The sequence below is a fragment of the Columba livia genome, chromosome 3, assembly GCF_036013475.1.
Source record: "Columba livia isolate bColLiv1 breed racing homer chromosome 3, bColLiv1.pat.W.v2, whole genome shotgun sequence".
Taxonomy (NCBI): Eukaryota; Metazoa; Chordata; class Aves; order Columbiformes; family Columbidae; genus Columba; species Columba livia.
Window position 1 is genome coordinate 42,993,791 of NC_088604.1, and position 23,822 is coordinate 43,017,612.

The window sequence follows — 23,822 nt, forward strand, 5'->3', positions numbered from 1 at the left end:
ACTACTAAAATAAGCAAATTTTGTAAGGTGGCATAGACAATAGGAAGAGTCCAAAGAGGCCAAATAAAATGGTCTACTCCATCCTCCATTCCCAGAAAAGGTGTTTTCAGGTCAGGAAAACATACAACTGAGACTGTGCAGGAGTTGCTGTAAGAGACAAGAGCCTGACATCAAACTGATTAGAAGGATATGATACTGCTGCTAAACACAACCTCACAGAGCAGATTACAGAAATATTTTAAAGCATGGCTGTTAGTTCTAAACCTCAGAAAAGTGAAGCAGACTGCCTGAAGAATCTCTGAAGTATTTATGAACATGTAGAAAAACACCTGTCAGAAAGGACATCGATGGAGTTGATCCTGCCTTGGGCATCAGAAGAGATGAGATCACTGCTGGAAATCCTAACCTATTGCACACAAGACAGGTGGAAGGTCTGGCCAAACATACAAATCCTTCACTCCGCAATACAGGCCAGCCTGGAAGACATTTATGTGTATTGTATAACTTCAACTCAACAGCTGATACTGGACTAACTTGTATCCTACCTGTCTTTGTAAAGACATCACACTGAAGTTTTGACTCGGACACTGCAAGAGCGTTGCTGGTTTGAACAGACAACCCATCAATAGAGAAACCAAATACTGTTGGCCAGAGTAATAAACTTGGCAAGACTGAATCTTGCTTGACTTTTTTCAGGATGTTTTGCATTCACGATCCAGCAGGGAGTGCAAATTATTTCTGATGTTAGTATGATGAGGAAAGCATCTAAGAGATATCCTGAGTTCAAACAGAAAACCCTTCTGTCTGTGGCAGATTTGGCTCACCTGTGGAACATGAACTTTGAATATTTGACCATTTACGCATTGTGGTTTCATTATCAAGTAGTCCAAGATTTGGAAAAAAAAAAGGTTTTAAAAAACACAAATGATGCACTATAATATGGCTAACACATAATGGTTACACTATAATAAAAGCACAAAAACAAGTGCAGCACAGTGTGCCTCTGGAAGATTAAAGAAGAACTTAAGAAAAACAACATTGGTTTACTTTTAGGGTTGGGATACAGAAGAAACAGTCTGCACCTTTTTATAATCTTTCTTTTTCTACAGAAACCTTAACAAAAACTTTTAAAATTGTTACTTTTTATGCTGGGAACAAACAACAGACTGTTTTTTCCCCTTCTGAGAAGAACTGTGACATAAATTGGGAATTCTTCCAGCCCCTCAGGGAAACAACTTGAGAGCCTGAATCTTTTACAAGACTTTCATAAGACTTTCATTCTCCTGCATTTTTTTCTTCAAATTTTTTCAATGAAGTGAATACTGAAAGTAATCTTTAAGTCTCGTTAAAGACTGCTTCCTCCTTTCTTTAAATATCATTTTCCTTACTTGCTATGTTTTAATCACAGAGTTACTAATTCTCCAGTTAACTACTTTGTCCAACAGCAAAGAATTACACAAGACTTAAATTTGGGGGGTTTAAGCATTAAAATTTAAATTAGGGGTAGCAAAAAAAAATCCTTTAATCCCCACCTCCCCAATTACGTTATATGAGAAGACAACCAAAGTTGTACTTTTTTTCTTATTATTATTTCCATTAGGACGACCTCACCCCTAACCCTCCCTGCCCTATCTCGCCCAAAACTCTGTTGTGTCCACTTAAGTTCAAATACTTAAATAACGTTAGCTGCAGGCAGATATCAGATAAGAAGCCTGTATCTGCAAGCTCTCCACAACAAAAATATTGCATTTTTCCACCATATAAAATAATGAATATAACAACATGCCTAAAACCCACAATTTCTTTTTCATTTTCAGTTACTTATCTCTATCAAAAAAAAAGGCATCTTGAAGAGTCTTTGTGGTGAGTTGCCTTTGCATATAAATTTATGAGGTTGTTCTGTTTAATAATAGGTTCTCTAACAGTATTTACCCATGTTTCTAGGTTGCGTTTTCATCTTACTCTACAGACCTATGTTAAAATATTGTAAAAAATATGTGCTTTTAGGTTAGAATCAGGGTCTTTAGGATTATATTAACTAATGGTACTGAATACATATTTAGAAAAGCTTATTCCACAAACAATCACCTTTTCATAAGAGAAAACGTTTGATCAGCTGGCTAGTAAAGAATTGTGAAACCCTGAATATCCAGTGCCCAATCAAGAGCTGCCACATGCTGTTTGTGTACCAATCGAATTTACATTTCTCAACACATATATAGTTAAAAGTTGACATAGTGATTAGGCAATTACTACAGGACATCAGTCAGTATACATTTAATACTACACAGTTATATTTTGGGAGCCTATTTATCCAACAGAACACCTGACAATATTACACCGTTCAGTAACAACTAATAATCTGCATGAAAATCCAAGACAGAAGATTCAGCCTTGCCTGAAGAAGGAAGGGCAAATGTGGTAAAGAAGAAGTAGTTCCGCAGGGTACTCTAAGTATTCTTTCTCATAAAAATTCTTGGAACCCAAGAAGCAGATGGAAAGGAGAACTGGAGAACTACACACTAAGGTCAGGCCAATGAAGTCTTCCATGTCTGTCTCTTGGTCAATCACTCACATCCTTATTCTCAGAAATCAATCCTTCAGCAGAGCTGCATCCGCTTCAGCAGAGAAATCAAAGTATTCTCAGAATCGCACAGAAAGGTTCCTCTATTCATGATCTGGGCAGGAGCTTCCCTTTTGTTCTCAAAAAGTTTAAGTTTACAGCAAAGGAGGTTGTAGCCAGCTGACTCAGCCAGACAAATGTGCAACTGTGGGAACAAATTAGACCAAAATGTCTCAAACTTCAGCACACACATCATAAGAACCACTTCCACTGCTGCAGATGCAAAACCCCTTCTCACACAACTGCCAGAATCAAGGCCAAACTTTGTGGAAGGGGAGACCAGTGACTGCAAGTTTATCCCCTTTCCAACTTCACATCAACAATTCAAACCTCATTTGGTAAGAACCATCCTACTTAACAACAACAGCCATTCCCTGCTTTTCACCAAGGATCTGTTTCTGAAGAGTGCAATGGTTAGTCATTCTGTGGGAAGCAAAGTAGTTTTCCCCCAAAAGAATTAATGTAATAGAGGGGACATGTGCAGGGAGCTAAGAAATACATGCTAGTTTAATACAGACAGGTCACACATGTGATCACCACCTAGAGAGACGTGATGGCTTTTAAGCTGGCTTTAAAACATCATCCATGTCATATGTGGTCTCCAAATATTTCAACAGTGTGCATTAAGTCTCTGCATACATGCACTCATTCTGAATTCCTACAAGAAATATTGCTTTATCACCAACCAAATTCAACTGCTTCACCTGCAAGACTGAACAACTGACAGAAACCTACCAGAAACCCCCTCACTGACTCTTTCGGGGCAGTTACATCTCCCTCACTATCACTATCCTCCTCAGATAACTCAGTCATGTTGAGGAAGTAATAATAACAGCTAGCAGAGCTCAAGCAATGGCCAGAGAAGCAGCAGAGAGCAGAGCACTGCTGTAGCTGGGCATGGTCCCACTACCCAGAAGGGTCTCCTGAAGCCCGTTCACCTCCCTCGGGGCACGGGGTCTCACACAAGGGCTGGCAGGAGGAGTCTGGACCCTTCAGACAGAAACAGGCTGCGGTGGGCTGAGGCTTTGGAGATAGAGCCCCTCCTCAAAAGGCCAACCCAAGGTAACAACCTCACCCGTCCCCTTTAAGCAGGCAGCTTCCCCTCTATACTACAACCTGACGTACAACTTTTGCCAAAATAGTTCAGAAAATAAACCAAGTTACTTCTAATTTCAGGGAAAATAATTGAGACACAACTAAACGTTAATTCAGCTTTAGGACTTCCAGGAACACCTTAGTTAATAAAAACTGCTATGTGTTCCCGCACAGAGACAAGAAAACTTGATGGCAGCACATTGCTGGGTTCATTTTTATTATTATATGTGACTAAGGTATATTTGGAATGGCAATCGATTCCCATATGTAAAACTGCATTAAAGGAGGTTCTAGTAAGACGCTCTGAAAAATAAAAAAACCACAACCAGTCCTCTCCCCCCAGCCCAGTAACACGATCAGCAACAGAAAGTTATTACCTTCAATTTGGTTTCTAGTAGCAAAAATATTGCACAAACATTGTTACTGGTGTTTTCCATCAACTATTTGTAAATATACAATTATAATTTATCACACTCTTTATCTTAAGCCAGTGAAGTTCTACTTCATGAGTACTGCAGCAAAAAAATTTTACCATAGTACAATTACAAGCACCTCATGCAAATGTAAAAGGTAATCTTGTAAGACTGTCAAAGACAATTCAAAATCTATATAAATTCTGAATACTGTTTTTTTCCCCTAACCCCTTGGCACTATATAGCACAAGAAGAATGCCAAAAATCAGTTTTTTGGATGTGGGGGTTCTTTTGACACAGTCTGTGAAAGAACTACATCAGAAATTACTTGGCATTTGCTATTCTAATACAGTAATTAAAAACCACATCAGATGCAAAGCCAGAATTCTGTAAATGTCTACTAAAATGTTCATTTTGAAAGGTATGACAGGGTAAATCAATACTGCCTACAAAAAACTAAAAAAAAAATCTGTTACATTAATTTCAAGGTCTTGTACCTCAACATCTAAAAACCAACCTCCAATAAAGGTACAATAGTCCCCCAAAGCAATCATTCTCACAGAAAGAAGAATTTAATACAATTATAATACTGGAACAAAAGGTATAGTAATGGTGAAATATATTTCTTATTTAAAGCTGCTCCAGCAAAGAAACCATAAAATATGCTTCTGGTCACACAATATGTGTATCTATAAACACATAAGAATCATTGGTTTAACCAGTTAAAGAAGAACACAAAACGAGCTTTAGATACTTACACAGTGCTAGCTTTAGTTTTCAGAAACCTGTTGGCTTCCCAGAAAGCACTCATTTTCAGATTACCCTTTATTACCATCACAAATGTATTGAAGTGATACCTTCTGGATGAAGACATTAATGTAGACAATCTACATTTATAGATTCAAAATAAACATGGTGACAAACCCATTTTTCTCTACAGTTTAAACTGGCAGGAAGTGTGTTCTCCCTCAAGCATCCATTCAGCTATCACAACACACATGAGAAGAAATAAGAAAACTGTGAGAACTGGAACATATTTTTTAAAAATCAGCTCCCCCCTCCTTCCCTTCCTAACATACTTGGATTATTGGACCATTTTTGAGATGAAGAACTGGACAATGATAAAACTTTTGCCTCCAAAACTTGATGGCACAGATTTAAAAACAGATGCAATATGAACATTGTATGAGCATGAGGTAAGAGAAGAACAAGAGTACATGGAAAAGAAGGTGGAATGAACCTCATTATTGAGTGCAGATGTAACCTTTCAAAAGTCAAAACCCTTGCCTCCTCACAGACAGGCACAGTGTCATCTGCGAGGTGGAATTCAGGATGTACCGGGATACCTTTTTGTTCTCCACAGCTTGTTGGTAGTGCCACAGACAGAGTAGGGACCGGGACCCAGCAACATGGCAATTACTGAATTAATTCAATGAAAGTAATAGTCTCTGTAGTTAACTCAATCACTGCATTTTGGTTTTGCTTCATTTGGCCAAATTATGGCCTCCCTTATGTCTGTAAATGTGACTTACACCTTCATTCTTCCTCCATGCTCTTCACATTATGGACTCCGATGACCAAATTCAGCCCTGTGAACTTGACACAAGACCAGAAGGCAACATCAAGGCCCTGTATTGGACGATTATATGTCACCGGCTCAATCTCCTTCCAAGAATCTACTTTCTAGCTAAAGGCTTTCACTTTTTTCCCCCCACACTATTTTTTTGCAACTCTTAATGCTACAGATTTGTACCCAAGCCAGTGAAGTTTCATCCAGGCTGAAAAACCTCAGACAACAGCTCTCAGAAGTGTAACAACTCCTAAGAGGTTATTTCTGAAAACTCAGTGGAATAATTTTATGGCAGCGTTAACGTTTACATTACTCATGGTGTAAGAAATTAAGAGCTGTTATATTTACTGATAAGATTCTTACACTTCTTCTGGTATCTCACAGTTTCAATGTCCTCTCTTACAGTTGCACAAGTTCCAAGTTTGCTATTGTTCAAATATATCAGAGATATAATTTATAAATAAAACGCTTCCTCTGAAATGTGACAAAGTCTTTTGTCCATTGTAATTTGATTTAAACTTAGTTCATTTTGTATTTCAATTATAACTGTAATACAAACTTAACTTTTTATTCACACATTATAAAGAATTGAGAACATCACACAACATCAAATACATAATCTTACATTAAAATTTACACCCAGCAATAAGGAGATGGTCACATTCTCCTACTGTATTTGTGGCTTTGCTTTATTTAAAATACAGTTTTGGCTGCATTATTTATATGGATGGAATACTTCATTATAATCATTAAATCAATATAATATTCATACTCAAACCATAAAGATGTGCATTGCCAATTACTGTATACAACAATACCTTCATTGTTCATTGTATTCTTTATATGTATCAATGCCAAGAAGTGCTTAAATTATTCTGTGAATACACTCCAAATGAATAAACATTAAGGAGTCATGTATCAGCAAATACCAAAACCACCACAAAAATCCCACAACTACAATTAGTGGTCTTGTGCTAGCAGAAATTAGATTTAGCAAATGTTGGGATTACTTTCTCAAAGCAAGTTACAGATTATTTCAAGCATATACAGAATCAAACAAGCTTTAAGTACAAACTTAAAGCACTGAAAAAATGAGCTGCATTTAGTAGAGAGGAGTATAGTGATGTACGACAATTTTTTTCCCTCTTTTCTTTCTTGTTTGTCCTGGAACAAATTACTGAAAGTCAGTGTACTTTCCTCCTTGTAACAGAGAGGCTGGAATAATTCAAGGGTGTTGGAAGCTTCTCTTCAGCAGTCTGAAACTGATTTTGCACACAGTAAGTCAAGGAAATATCATTATATACGGCCTTAAGAATCAGCAGGATTAGGACCAAAGACCACACACTCCTCCAGATGGTACAGCCGTCTTCCAAACTAGCAATGCAGCGCTTTTCGTGCCAGAGATAGTCAGTAGCAGAACACCAGAATTGCCTCTTACACTAAAAGCATACACTTTGCAGCTCTGATTACAGAGACAATGGGAATACTTTTCAATACAAAGAAAACAGCTAAAATAACAAGAAACTGTCGTAACAATTGCTCAGATGTTACATAAGATGTTGTCAATTTTATTAAGTTTGCATTTGCCTCAAAATCTGTTTTTTTGTACCTAACAGGTAAAATCATTAACAACAGTCAATTTACCGCAGAGTATATCCTCAGAATTCATCCATTAGTGTCATAATAATCACAGACAAATACAACAAATACTTTAAATCGTAAAAGCAATTTTCCTCTTTTTAAAATTATTTTTTATTTAGCATTAAAAAAAAGGAAAGTGTATTGCTAGATATAGTCTGAGAAGGGAGATCCTACAGATTGGGCAGGTACATAAGCTGGGGTTTGTTTAATCAAAATATCATTGTTTTTATTTAGGTATTTATGCTGTACTTCGTAAAGGCATAATGCAAAACCACAAGCAGCTTTATCAACATACTGACAAGAAGGGTGGAGAATCCTCATACCATATCCTATGTTATTTAATCACATGCCCAAATTCACAACCAAAAGAATATGTTGTACTATTTACCCAGACGTCCCCTAACAAAACACTGCATTTGCAACCGAGGTTGACAACTGTGGGGTAGGAAAATGACCCCTTTTTCATTGCCATCACAAATAACATGCAGAGAGGGGCCCTCTTAATGTCTTGTTTTGCTTTTCTTGTTCTCTTCAGTGTTCCTGTTTTAAAAACCATGATCACTTCCCTTAAATCATTCAACTTCAGTGTTTACCTGGATCAGCCATAACAATAAATTCATCAGTGTTTACAAGCATAAGAGGTTGTCCCAGTCCTCATTAGATCTAATTTTACTATGCTTCAACTCCAGTGACTGCCTCTAATTGTGCAGCAAGATACAAAGAAAATTACCATACCCCATTAGAGAACTCATATTGGGCCAACCTTTTACCTACTTGTTCTCTGCATGTTCATTCCCTCTTCACCTATTGGTAATTACCTCAAAATGCCCACTAATATCAAAAGCATATCACCTGATTTTTAGAATCAAGTTGGTTAAAACAGGATGAAGAAGGATGCCATCTGTCAAAAGAATGACAACACATTGATAATTATGGTAGGACTTGGACCTTTCTCATTCTATTATAGAATATGATGCAAGAAGAAAATTCAGATCAAGAGACTTGGTACTTTACTTTGTTCATTCTTTGGTTTATTTTTAAGGAAAAAAAAAAAAAGAAAACCATTGATTCATTTAGGAAAACAGTGGTCTACATGGGAAAAAAAAAAAAAAAGGTTTTCTTTTGGTTTCTTTTTTTTTGGATTTTAGACAGGACTTTTACAGAGGACCATACACATCAGCTCAGTCCTTCTCACCTTCCTACTAACTTTCTCTCAATAATCACATACTTGTTATCAGTTAGCAGTTTTCCTTAGCGGATTCACAGCCTCAGAACCTTTTCTCCAAGAAGGTCCAATTAGCAACAATACAACACCAAGCTCTTGATGAAACATTAGCTTTGTTCCCTTGTTTGTTTCTTAAAAGCTCCAACACTGAAGAACCAATGAAGAACCAGTAGTAGGAAAAATTTCACAAAAAAAAAAAAAACAAAACAACAAAAAAAAAACAAAACAAGAACACTACTATACTACAATTCTTCAGTAAGTTTTAGAGAAGTCTAAATCACTCCAGAGCATGCTTGATTCATTTATCTATCCCACCTTTTTTGCATCTAGACATCAGTTACTACGTAACAACTCTGTACCAGCTGAAGAGTACAGAAGGAACAGCAGCCTCTTTTGTACAGAAAATGAAAGGTTTGCATTAAGGGAAGCTAATGGAGAAAGAGGTAATGTTATTTCTGTAAATCTGTGATCTTTGTAACTCTAATCCTCTAGCTTAAATCCTATGCTACATCTTCATCCTGTTTCTTTTACTTTTCCACCTGTGATACACAATGTATATTGTTAAGAGCCTTCATATTAACAAGTAACACAAAAGCATCCTTTTCCGTTTACCTATTTAGATTTCTGGAAATTTTTCTTCCAATGTTTGTTAGGAACAGTGCCTTTTGCTTATACTGATGTATAAAACAGACGCACAGCCTCAAGTAAGCTTGATTATGAATGAATGTTCTTGTCGGCTGCAAGCAGATGCATGACCATACACATGAAAGGCAGATATAAATCTTCACAATTTAAGGGCTTCAAAGTCAGGAAAACTTTACCACCTATGTTCAGTCTAATCTCAAGTTCTGTTCAGCAAAGTGATAGCTGAGCACTGAGAGTTACTAATCATTTTCAGTGTATACCTCAGCTGCTCCACTATTACATACATGAAGCCTCAAACTTTAGAAGTTACCTGAGTAGAATCAAACAGATTATGATCAGTCAACAGCAGAAAAAAATAAAGTTATGCAATCTTTATCTCTGATACAATGATCTTAAAAAGCCTTGTGAAGTACAGACCACACACTTAAAGTGAGGTAAGGAGATTTATCAAGATTTACAGAAAGTCTAGCAAGAGACAAACAGAACAGATGAGCCCAAAGTACTGACTCAGAGCTCTCTATAAAAGGCATTTCAAAGCAGGGCTCACCAAATTATTTTTTAGTTTGAAGAAAACCATAATTGCTTCCACACACAGACTAATGAGTTAGCAAGGGGCACTGGCTTCATAGTGACTGGCTGCTTACCCCAGAGCAAATGCCAATCACTGCAGGTAGCCTACCCTTTGATTTAATTACCATTCATTACCAAATTGCCCTTACAGACAGCTAGCTAGACCCTGGACACAAACATACATATTATTCATCCCCACAAAAAAAGACAACAAGATGCAACTAACTTTGTAGCATGTGTGTTCAGTGTGAACTGCTTATAAACAAAATCAGGTGCTACAACTTCAGATGCCCCTTAGATATCTCATAAACAGAACCTACTGTTCCAGCTTCAGTACTTCTACTCACAGCTTAACACCCCACACAATCTGGTCTCATAACCTCACTTCCATGTACCAAAAGCATAAGTAAAAGTAACACACACAATCAAACTTTTCTGAAGATGTTTATCTTAGAACTACAAGCTAGAAAGAAAAAACTGCAGAGACACAGTTTTCTCCTCATTTTGGAGCTCTACTAAGCAGTAGCATTTTCAACAAGAGAAAGCGCAAGTGTGAGCGCTTCCATGTAAAACGGAGTAGCAAGGTTGTGATACATGAGTAATGTAGCTAGTAAGAAGTAGTGGAATTGCTTCGGATTCATATTGCTAAATTTACTAGGATAACATCTGTAAAATGTAGTAAACTAGGCTGATCTTCTCAACTGTAGCATACAAAACCATTCCGTTTTAGGTAGGAAATATGCTGCAGCAAACAATAACAACCCTGATTTGTGAAGTTGAGTCACTGTATAAAGAAGTAATTTTTACACTGTAAAGTATTTTTTTAAATGTGTTCCATGTCTCAAATACTGCTAATACACAAAGACAGTAGGGATGCAGCAATTAGTAAGTCATTCTAAAGGAGAAAATGTTGATAATTACAGTAGGTTACTAAATAGGGTAATTTCCCAATTACATTGCCAAATACAGTCTGTCTGGAATATGCTTGAAAACAAGAGAAAAGCTTTCACATTCATGATTTCACTATATTGTTTAAAACAGCTGGTGAAAAATCACCAATCTTCCACACAAGTTAAAACATGCAGGCTTTTAACTTATTTTCTTTAAATCCAGAAGCTATTTTGAAAATTTTAAAAAAACTACGTTTCTTGAAACTACCTTTGAATTGTCTTGATTTGCTTCTGAATTTACAGGCAAAATTCTTCTTCATTAATGAAAAACAAACAAACAAACAACTTTACCAAGATTGAAAGTCTTTATTGCAAAGGTTAAAAAAATACTTGTTCCTACCTCCACTTTTGTTCGGTAGAGAATGAGACGCTTTAGGTTGCCCAATTTGGCTATGTGGTTGAAAGCCTGAGGTGGTATTTTATCACATGATGAGAGATTTAACTCCTGAAGATTTGGACACATTTCAGTGATGACCTCCAAACATGTTTCATTGAGGAAATGGCCACAAGACAACTCAAGACGTACTAGTTCAGAGCCACAAACTTTCAAGAACCTGTAAAAAAATGTATTTTAAGTGAAAAACAAACGTACTTTCAGATGAAAGTCTGAATACTGTCAAAACCTTAAGCACACAAACCAAAAAACAGTTCCTTTAAACGAAATGTTTACAGACCACAGCTCTTATGTGACCTCAGTTAATTAACAGAAAACATGATTAAGTTAAAGTAAATTAATCATCATCACTCTGAAGAAGTTATTTCTGAATCAAATCTGTACAATTCCAGAAGAGACCAAACCAATTAGGTTTTGAGTCAGAGAGCAATATTCAAAAACCAAAGGCAGCCTGAGAGTAAAGTCTGTTTCACTGACATTAATGTGATACTGTACATAACACTGACATTCTACAGTTTGTACAAAGGCGTATTTGACTACATACCTTACAAGAAACGCAGAAGGCTATATAATGTTATACATGGCATAAGGAGACTAATGGCACTAAACAGCCTTAAAAAGCCATTCTGTCTTGAAAACAAATTGCAAAAGAATCACTGGGAGTGAGATCGGTAGAGTGTGGGCTTCTTATTAAATTAACAGGTCTTGAAAACTCTGTATTGGTTTAAAAAGTTGGAACATGCTTCCTTCTTGCCATTTACTCTGAGCCAATGGAGCAAAGTACCACACAGATGATGTCTGAAATGCTTTTAAACAGCCCCAAAGCCAACTTTGACAATGGTCTGCAAGTTTCCACCAATAATTTCATATTTATCTCAGAAAAACCTGCAAATGCAAAAATGAGGTTAAACAAATATTTTTAAATGGATTAAATATCCAGGATAAGTATTTTAAGACTTTCAGAAAAACTTCATTTCTTTCATTACCACGTGAGTCAAAATCAACACTTCATAGTTGTTCTCATACATGAGATTCCTGAGGACTATTTCCCATTACTTTCATTTGAATTATAAAAATTTAAGACACTAGAAGACAAAATATCCAAAATTTAGAAACTTTGACCGTCTCTGCATGAATTACACCTGTCAGAGATCTTGTGTCAGAAACTCAAGCTCTATTATATCTAATCCAAGCTTTAATTAAAAACACAAAAGCTTATGTCCCTTTTTATTGCAAAGATAACCTTCAAACTGTGAATCAATCACTAGGCTTGTAAGTTTGGTATTTAATAGGAAAAAAACCCCACACGTTTGCAGTGATTTTGTTGTACTTTAAGTTTCTCCAGTAGAAAAAAAACCTAAGTTCCTAACCAATGAATTGCAAAGAGTCGCCTTTTTTACTTCCAAGAATCACAGAGCTACTTGAGATAGAGCAGGAATTAGTTTCTCATAACAAATATTCTGATTTGGTCTATTACCAGCTCTGTTCTACAAAAAACTTCATGCAAACAAAGCAGCTGTATGTTCTGACATCTTCACTGCAAATTAAGTATTACTTTGGGGTTTTGACTGATGCAATAGAAATGCCAGAGAGACATGACACTTCTGCTTGCACAAAAACTCCTGCTGCTACAACTGAACAGGTACTAGCCTTCACAAGCCTTTGCTCCTGCTGAAACTTCAGATGAAAGAGCTGCTGGTCTCAAAAGCAGGCACATTTGGGTAGGCATTCCTCAATGACACTAACAGTAGTGAAGGAGTTAAAGCTCATCTTTCAAGATCCAAGCTTTCAAACCTTTTCCTTTCCTTATTTTTTTCATTACTCACTCAAGTCATACTTGCCATTCATCATCACCTTTGTTTACTCCTTTTATTTCTTTCCATCTTGCACATTACACAGCTTTAGTTTGATTACACAGATCCTATGCAATACAGATGCCACTTTGGCATCTCCATCTCTGGAGGTTTCCAAGAGTCACCTGGAACCTTGACTGACCTGATCTAGTGCTGGGGACACTGGCACTTCAAGTGGGAGCTTGGAGTAGACGACCTTCAGAGATCCCTAACATCCACCATTTCTATGAGCCTATGCAAACAGAAACAAAGAGAGGGTCTGAGACATGAAAGGGGGGGACATAAGACCCAGGGATTCTGCTAAGTACGGCCTTAAAATCTCCTCTTCCACTACTTGTGTCTAACACTGCAGTCTCTCCTTAGAATCTATTTTAGCTTGTAAAAATCAGAGTTTATCAAATATCAAGCACTTATTTGCTGTTTTCATACTGGATACAGTGAATTCACCTAGTCCAGTAAACCACCTTCTGGGAGTGCCAGAGCTGAAGTGACACAATTCACAACAACTAGCATCAGGTATTTAAACATGAGACTGCTATTTTAGGCTAGCAATAGAGTTCAATGCTGCCACGGACAAATACAGGATGGAAATCCCCTGGAAATCAGAGTAGAGACATATGGATTCATTGCTGATTACCAATTAGCCAATTCCTCTATTTAATGAGTGCTTTAACAATATCCACACAGCTTCTTTCATCAACAAATTAACAGGTTTGTTTGAATGGTGATATTTTCCATAAAACCTTGTCAATCGCCACTTATTATACCTCTAGCTTTTAATTTGCTAACGGATAAATATTTTATGAATTACTCCATTACAATAATGGATGTTATGTTAACTGCCGTATAATTTAGCAGGGCTTGGCTGTTACAAATGTTGGTACAGATCAATGTTTTTCTCCTTCTAGGACCATTAAAAGTTAACATTACCAGGTCAGGGAAACACTCATTTAACCCCCTAGACTTGGAGAAGAACTCCAGGCTCACCAGATCGAGGAGTTATTATTCTCCTAACTTTCCATTTAAATTCATTACACTTGAAACACACAGGCAGAGAAAACACAGTGATAGCAACAAGCACTGCACTTCATGGCTTTGCTGGCTTTTTGGAAAATGTTATTTAGGAGACATTAAACAGAAAGGCAAGGGAGATAAGTGACACACAGTGGGGTAACAAGAACGAGCTGGCAGGCATGAAGTAAAAAGATAAACAGGAGGAGGAATTTGCAGAAGTCACCAACCAGCACAGGGTGGAGAACATGAGGCAGAACTGTAGAGTTCTCTGAAGGATCCAGGCACCTCGACCTTTGTTCGCACTTAACAAAAACCTCCATCCTGAGCAGCCTGTTAACGGCTTTCTACATGGAGCTGCAAAGCTATATGACAAGGTAGAACGTAGGGTCTCACACTTTCAGAATATTGTCTTCACACTTCTGAGACTTGACACTGGATACCCTGGCTCTGACTTGGATCATTTGAAAACAAACAACTTCCAAAAAGTACCTTCTACTCAAATCAACATTTCTTCACATATCTTTCCTTTCATCATCAAGGACTGACTGGTTTCTGTTTTTAGTCTGTCCTCCTTTCTGCACAGTCATCCATCCCTTTAGTTTTGCTTTTATTATCAATATTTTCTACACAAAATTTGTGAAGTTATTTCCCTTTATCCCTTCATGTTTGTTATGAAATATGCCTGACTAAACATAGAATAATGTGAACATGTACATTTATTTTGCTAGATGCCACATGGGGTCTTTCCCTCTTAATTTCATCCTCATTCTAGACTACAGTATTTTAGCAGGGGTTTTTTGTCTGTTTTTGTGTGTGTTTGTTGTTTGGGTTGGTTTTTTTTGGGGGGTGGCACAGTGAGCAGGGGGTGGTAGTGGTTGTTTTTTGTTTGATTTGGGATTTTTGTTTTGTTTTTTTAAAATTTAAAAACAAAAACAACAAAAAAAATCACTTTCTATCCCCTTCTGCCTGCTCTCAAGAACTGCTGCTTATTTCTACCCATTCAGTTTCATCTTTTGGGAAGTTAGTCCTAGTGAAATTCTTCTGAAACTTCAAATATGTTTATTAGCAGTTAGGATGCCATTTGCTGATGCTGATGTTAAATGCATCATAATCCTGGGGACACTTAGACTACTAACAGCTTCCAATCTTGTAATTCATGTCTGTATCATAAGCATATCCCATGAGCCTCCAAAATTCAAATATCAAGGTACAAGAGACAGTGCCCTTCATGTCAGAGCTGGCTGCAGAAGACCTCCCAAACAAAATCCTCAAAACAACTTTAGACATATGCTTATGAGGGTACTGAACACACAGAATCACAGAATGTTAGGAACTGGAAGGGACGTCAAAAGATCATCTAGTCCAGTCCCCCTGCCGGAGCAGGAACACCTAGATGAGGTTACACAGGAAGGCATCCAGGTGGGTTTTGAATGTCTTCAGAGTAGGAGACTCCACAACCTCCCTGGGCAGCCTGTTCCAGTGCTCTGTTACATCACATTTGTTCCAGTAGTTTCTAATAGAATTGCACTGGACACAAAATCTCCACGTCACTGTTAGCATAATGATCCTCACTTACTTCATAGCCCATAGCTCAAAGTTACTGAAAACTCTACAAGTAGGGGGTTACAGTCCAGTTCTTTCTCATCTACTCATTCTTCGTAAACACAAATAGCTTTATATTCCAAGTTTTATATTCCTTTAGGACAAGTATCTCAACAGGTTTCAGTCATGCTGATTTTACCCAATCTATTTTCAATGAAAATCATAGGTGCTCATTTTATGATCATTGACATGTAAACCACCAAATTTGGTGTCCAAGGGTGGGAGGAAAAAAAGAGCAATATCCATTTATTAATGACAGGGTTGGATATTTTTTTCTTTAGCACTTTCTATTGTAGTGTTACCTTATGCTAGCATCCAAATCAGGGATGTTAACTTCATTACTTGAGAGATATAACATTGCCCCATTTGCCCAGCCCTTCTTGAAGCAATATTTCATTAAAACAACCACTGCAATTTACTTCAAGTCTATTACACACTCTCTCTGGCTACTCAGGTCTCCTGCTTTCCAGACCCTGATGCCTGGCCACAATAATGTCAAAAAAAACCCACAAACAAACCAAAACCAAACAAAAGACCCAAAGAAAAAAAAAAAACGACCACTTGGATTTTATTCTTCCTCATCTTGAGGTCTTTTCTTTCTTACTGTAGTTCTATTAATATTATAACTCACAGAGACTTGGCAGAGGACTTCTAAATCCCAACCTGTCTTGCAGTTACAGTCTTGCATTTAATCCAAGGCCACACCAGAGGTACCATTCCTGTATCCCTGGCAGATTCTATTGTCTGCTGTTCTAAAACCTTCTACTTTTGCTTCAGTCTTCATAGTGAAGGAAACTGTTTACTTACTTTACACAGGAGGCTTACATATTTGAACAAAAACAACATCTAACATGCTATGCAAGTTTAAACCTCATGCACTTTTCCATTTTCTTCCCCCAAACAAAGCACTTTCCTTCTCCTTTCAGTCAGTGAGTTGTATTCTGCTTTAGGTAGTTTCCAATGTTGTGGTGACTGCATTTTTCATGAGGGCTTTTGATACTTCCATTCATCAGCAGACACCAACTTCTGGGATCATGGTCTTTGCATTAATAGTGCAATTAATACAAAAAATTCCAAGTGCCTAACTGACTCTGGATCACAACATGTTACACCAGCCTTACAGCAGAGATCTGAGGACCTAAAGAAACTTTGACAAATTTACTTATGTAATTTAAAAAAATTAGATCTGGCTTGTGGAATTACATTTTAACATATTTCTTAAAGTCATGTCCAGATATGTTTATACTCACCGTGATGTTTTTCCTTTCCGGACTGCTGCGTTATACAACAGCAGCAGCATGTAGTACAGAAAATTGTCATAAAGGTGTTCAGACTGGTATGACTGAAGAACAAACGGGTACACACAGATGCAGAAGGATGAGAAAGAATAAATGGCAACATAAGGGCTGGTAGTGCAGTGTGTGTCCATGGAAGTTAGATTAGCAGGTCATCAAGATCACTGAATGTGCAGTTTCTCAGGACATGCAGACTGGGACACGAAGGATGGAGGTGGCACAGAATGCTGAGACTACACGCTGGGCAGAATGGTTTGGACACATATCAGTTGTCTTGGTGCATCTGAGCATGCACACAAGAGAGTGAGACTGAGTAACATAATTTTGTTTTTAAAATGAGGCCACCTTCCCTTCCTCTAAAACATTCTAATTTTTACCATGTTATTTTCTACTCTAGAATGTATTAAACTTTTTGGTTGTTTTTTTTTTTTTTGGTCAGGAAACCTTAAAACATTGCATGCAAGTAAGGAGAATGTTAAGTACCTTGATCTTGTGCTTTTCTCAACACTGATTAAACTATTTCAATAAAAACATGCAAAACAAACATTAGTTAACCTAATTTACAGCAACCCTAGGTTTTACTAAAAAAAAAAAAAAAAAAAAAAAAAGGAATTTAAAAAAAGAGACAGATGTGATTTTTAAATTGAGAATATCCCTGTCACGTCACACATTACTCCTGTTTTCTGTGACTGAGTCTTTTGATGCATGTTTCAGTAACTTCTCCGACCTTCCTGCTAGTTTGATTCGTTGCAAAGCCTCACCGAGCTAAACCTTGTCAAAATACACCTCTATTAAATAGCAACTAAAGCCTTCAAATGTTAACAGCAACAAAATTGTTATAGAAATACTCCTGGATGTGCTTGACATGCAAACACTGCATCACCAACCTGAAAATAAAACACTATTAATTCATTTTCACAGTATAAAATGTCAGAAATGAAATCCTTACGCCTCAGATATTTAAAGCAAAAGAGTTTAAACAATCTAATGACATTATCAGTGACACAACGAAATCTGCATGCAGAACTCATTTTTTCAACTGTCATTGTCCTCGAGCTGTGTAAACCTCAGAGCATTTCTTCATCATCTTGATATTTAGTATACCTCCAGTCAACTTGCCTCACTTTTCCTATATAGGTCTTACCCTCCCAAGCTGATATTCCCCTGGCATGAAGAAATTCACCACATCTCTAATGCCAAGAGAAATGTAGTGCTGCTTAGGCAACGCTTGCTGGGAAATCTTTGTTTATTCCCTGTCACTTTGCATTCTAGACACCTGAGACTGCTCTGATACTCATTGAATTTGCCTTTTGCTCTGCTGGATACTTTTTAGTTCAATCTCAATGATAAAGTTTAGTTAATTTATATTATATGCTGAAATGAAAACTTTATGATAGCCGTTTTTAGCCCTAAGGAGTAGATGTTATCAATAACTTAAAATACCTTCAGCTTTGCCTCAGGACGTTCATATGCCTGAAGCATTCTATCATCTCATGATAATACAGTATTTGCTTCAGTCACATTTCTTTAAATTACTCTTTACAAATTTTCTACTTTAATATATTTTTGCAAGAAAATATCTTTTTTCAACTACTTCTTACAATCATGTCTATATGAACCTTTTAAAGCAACACACAAATTTACACAAGCTACTCCTTTTAAGACTGTTGTAGGAAACTACAGATAAAAACAGTTTTGAAAGATATTTGCCAAAATAAAATTCGAGCAAGAGTAACATTTAAACATGCCCTGAACTGCAGAAATCACAACATAAACTATACAATTATAAGAATGAAACTAGCTCTACCAGTTTATAATTGAACAGTGCCAACTGTAACATAAAATTCTGAGAAAAGTGCAAAAAAATAAAGAAAACAAAATTAAAAATGGGCCCTATAAAAGTGAAATGCCATTATCTATGAGAATAAGGTATTCTGGTTTTAGCATTTTGCTGCTTCTGTACTGCACCAGTTTGTACTGTTTGTGAAGCTATGTACAAATTTCATTTAGCAAATAATGTGGGTTTTTTCACCTGGAACTGAAAAATAGAGGTTGGCCTTATAAAAACAGCATAACACATTCCTTCCAATTGTTACAACTTCTTGGAAGAATTTTCTATACCTCCAAGTAGTTGGCTTGACAGCCATTCATGGTCAGTCATGCAGTAACTTATCACAATATTTATAAACTTGAGGTATTGGCATAGGCAATTTAGGCTCATTTCAACTCAGCCTCAAGATACAAGAAGACATTTTTCAACAATTAAATCCAAAATAAAATATGCAGCTTGGTATTCTATAGGTACAGCTCACTGCCTTGTTTAAAAATTTCAATTGCAGAAAGAAATAGAGAACACCAACACCAGAGAGGGAGGCAAACAGAGCAAGATAAAGAGAAACCAACAAACCGATTCAGAAATATTCACACAGTAGGCAGTAAGAGAAGATTTTACACTAATAAATGTAGAGGTACATGTCTTTTACTGTTACACCTAAGTATTTCATTTCTGCAAAGGACAATTACAGTCTGAAAATTCAATTAAGTTTTTATCAACAGTTAACATCAGCAGGTAACCGATAAAAGCAGCAACACGCTCTCTCCAGCCAACTGAGAACCTCCTCTGCAATACCCATATTCCTGAAGAGTAAACTAGAAAGAAAATTTAAGTGTGAAACAGAATTCCTAGGAAAGTCTTTGGAAACTGTTTCACATAGTATCTCCCAAAATTCAGGCTTGGTGAGAAACACTTAGAAGTTCAAAAGGAGAAACTGTGATAGGTCACGACTACATGTCCTGGATGCTGCACCACGCACATGGTGGTGGTTTCTAAACAACAGCCAGGGCAACAGAACTACAATATTACTTGATGGATTTCTCCTTTGAGGAACAGCATCTCTTACCAAGAAGCTACTTTTTTGGAGAAAGTTATGTTAATGCCTTCAAAAAGCAAGTGGTGTTCTAATAAGTCTCTTATATTAAATAGATGCTTCCATAGCACACAAGAAGCAAATTTTCCTTTCCTAAAGGTCAGCAAATTTAACAGACATGCTGATGAAGAATATAAAAAGGAAAATTTGTGTTTGGAAATTCTACTAGAGGAGACACTTCCACAGAACAAACCATTGCAAAATTATTTCTACATTAAGAAAACTTTCAAAACCAGATGTAGTTACAGTGGAGAATTTTTGATTCAGAGGTGAAAATTCTGAGCAGAAGTCACACTTGAAAATTATTTAGCTTACAACTTTGTTTCAAAAATTTACAATTGAACTGCATCTCCTACTCCCATACTGTGTACATCTCTTCCAAGAAACACCTTTTCCTAGAAATACAAATAACGTCACAATTGTATCAATGTCCAAGAACACTACCCCCTTCTTAAAATTAATCACTCATTATAATAAATATAAATTGATCATGTTTATTCACAGACTTATTATTAGTCAAACAATGAATATTTATTATTTTAGAAATGCTAACTACTAGTGGTGCTCTTAGTTCAGCACTGAAGTTAAAAAAAAAAAGTCATGAGCAACAAAGCCTTTTCCAACTAACTGGAAATGAGAAAAACCAGAACTGCAAAGTTTGCAATTCTCTGAATTTAGATGTTCATTACTTTTGAGAGTACAAAATTTTTAGCAGTACTACATGTTCCAAAAAAATCATTAAACTTTAAAAAAAATTGCCATGAAGATGCACATACTTAAACTTTTCGAAAGACATTTAATAGCCAAGCATCAGAAAGCAAACACTTCATGATTTCAGAGTTGAATCCTCAATTAAAGCTTGCATATTTATCCTCTGCATAATGTATCTAATATGAAATCCAAATTTAGGAGAAATGTTTGTACCCCAATTCAATGACTAGCTGATGTTTATCTCCTTTTTCTACCAACAAGCACAAAAGAGCATAGGGCTCTTGGATTATACTGGGAAGTCAAGAAAAGAGGAAGTGATACTCTCATCCTGACAAAAATATTTCTTTAAATTATTTTACTTCCCCAGGGAAGGCACCCAGGCACCAAAGGTAATAAAATGTTTGAAGACTTGATTTAAGCTTTTTATTCAGAAAGCAAATGACAGTTAAGACGACTTTTTTAGATACATTAAACATTTCTGTTCCTTATCAATCAAGTTCTACTTTCACCTGCCATTGCTGATTACCTCTTAGTTGAAGTAGCAATTTTTGTTTAAATGAAATGCATTGGTAGATGCTGTTTAACTAATGCAAACAAGCAAAGAAGCAAGAAATTATATGTTAAGAAAGCAAAGAACATGGCTGTTATGCAGAGAAGAATCCCTGCAAATCTGCTATTTTAATGACCTACAGCACAGTCATATTTTCAGCTCAGTGCAAGATGCACACACAAAACCCTTGTTTCACAACAGGGCTAATGTTTTAAATCATTTTTATGAAAATATTTGCATTTACATTGCACTCCAGTGATTACTTAGGGCCCGTAACTTGCAAGCATGCACTGTAATCAGTGTATTACTGCAGCCACTCCAACACAGCCCCACTGATGACTCATCTGTATGAAGAACAACTACAGACGTTGTCTTCGTGAGACAGAATTTTGCCAGGTTGGTTCTAGTGGAGTCTTTTAGAAGCCCAGGAGAAAGTAAAACACTGCTCCCCCTGGAAGGAGCCTTTCAGCCACAGGCAGTTTGGCACATGCACATGCTACATACTGAAACAGGCTTCTGCTGCTATATCTAGTATCGCTTACTGGCTTAGTTGTTAGGGTTTTTAAATTATTTTTTTAAATTTATTTATTTTTCTACATCATAACAATCACACCCTTTATAGGAAATAAAAGACATTTCTCACCTCTTAATAAGGTTTCAAATACTTATTGAAACTACTGTGCAGCTGCTTCGCAAACAGAGCTTGTCAAAATACTTGTGTATGTTTAGCACTGACCTGCTAAATCCAGAAACAGAGATGGCTCCCCTGTTTCCAGTCCAAGATAAATTCAGCCACTGGATGAGAGTGCAGCGAGACTGTAGGTATTCCAGAGATGTGTCATTAATCCTTGCCCAGTAAGGTTGTAAACTGAGATGAATGTACTGCAGAGGGTCACAGCAATGTTGATAGAGTAGCTTACAAGTTTGTGCTAGTCTGCAGAGGTCTGGTACTGTAAGGTGACTCAAAATCAACTGGATAAGCTATATTAAAAATAGAAAAAAAAAAAAACAAACAACACAGATGGTCATACAGCGCTTGAAATGTTAGGGGAGAAACTGCAAAGGAATAAGAAAAAATGTTCTAACTTCAAAGAAAAGTAAATTCTTTAACTTAGAAGTAACTTCTCGAATAAATCATTGACTAACTATTAAATAGGACTGCGCTTCCTTCTCAATTTGACAACATATTAAACAAGAAAGGAAAAAGCAGATCAGCATATGAAAGTGACAGGAAGCTTTCAAATTAGAAGTTTCTTTACCCATGCTAATTTAAACAGTGATATATACGTAAACACTGTGTTTACATATTTCCCTTCACAGTGTCTGCACCGCCGTTGATCAGAACTCTGAATTGGCATCTTCCTTCTTCTCTGGATCTGGTTTTTAAGATGGCAGTGAATTTGCAGAGTACAGGAGAAACCTACACCATGTCCCAGTTTTGCCACAAACTGAACTGATTTCAGATTTATTTATCTGCTTCCTGCTTTAAAAATCAGTGGTTTGTCTTCTACATTATGCCTTCTCCCATCCATATTGGAGTATGCAACCAAGTAAAAAACTCAACATATTCAGATCTCCTTTTATGAAGTAATTTCTTTCTTGCTGTAATACTTCGAGAGCATTTTTGCTCTATGTCAGAATCAAATCTGAAAGGCAAAAAACCTCTTTTTACCTTTACCAGATTGAATCATCTCAACTTCAGAATAACCACCAACCCTTCTGACTAGTACCACTATATATGTCTTCATAATAACTTATTTCGTACCCAGAAATGAAGAAATATCCCCCATCTCCTATTATGCTGTTTTCCTTTCTAAAGGAAGACCCAACACACACAGATACATAAATACTTTCAGAAATAACAGAAATGCTAAAAACAAAACAAACAACAAAACACAAACAACAACAACAACAGAACCCCACCACTCCTTTAGCTTAAAAACAGAATAAAAATGCACTTGAAAAATTAAATTGAAAAATTAATGTTTATTTTACCAGAGCTGACTTTAGCAGCTATAAGTACCCACGCTCAACTTATATAACTAAAATTGACTAAGCGCTTTCAAGCAGGGTGGGAAACAACAACTCACTGAAATGAATCAGTGTAAACAAAAAAAAAAAAAAAAAAAAAAACACACCCTAAAAATAACAACAAAAAAACCACCACAACTAAAAAAAATGCAGAAAACAGCTTAAACTGAAGAGAGTCCTGTGGCCCTTTCAAAATACCATAATGTTTCATTTTTATGTCTTAAAAGGATTCATGGTGGGGGGGGAAGGGGGTAAATCTGAATAAAATGCTTGACATAAAATGAAAATGAAGCTTTTCATGAGATCCAAACAGATTGTACTTCCAATGCACCAGTTTATTATGCAGCTCGCTTCCACCTCCCCTCCTCCCCCCTTCATTTTTGGAAGAGAAGAAGTAAGAAAACAATCCAACTTCCTGCAAAATGAAAAATGTTACTTCCTACTCAGCTCCAGATTTAGTATTTGGATTTCAAACACTATCTACCACTCTTCAAAAGAAATATAACTTCAACTCCAAAGCCAAAACACAGTGTTTGCATATACTGCAGTTTCCCTCAAGCCAGATGCCAGGCCTCCCCTCATCCCTTCTCCCCAAGAACAGCCCAGGATTTTGCCTATGCAGGTGCCTGGAGCTCCCACCTCAGCTTGATGCATGGGATCTGTGCAGACATTTCAATGTGGTGGCAATATGTATACAAAATATACATGCATAT

General features: G+C 36.7%; 1 protein-coding gene across 5 annotated transcripts in view; it reads right to left on the reverse strand.

Annotated features, from left to right (window-relative positions):
- The window catches only part of FBXL4 (F-box and leucine rich repeat protein 4), a 70,330-nt gene that overhangs the window by 24,025 nt on the left and 22,483 nt on the right, over positions 1–23,822 (reverse strand). For all 5 annotated transcript variants that reach the window (XM_065056572.1, XM_065056571.1, XM_021285539.2 and 2 more), the window contains exons 5-6: positions 21,815–22,059; positions 11,073–11,286 (exon numbers count right to left, since the gene is read on the reverse strand). In XM_065056572.1, the coding sequence (XP_064912644.1) occupies positions 11,073–11,286; positions 21,815–22,059 (459 nt within the window). The remainder of the gene's footprint in view (positions 1–11,072; positions 11,287–21,814; positions 22,060–23,822) is intronic.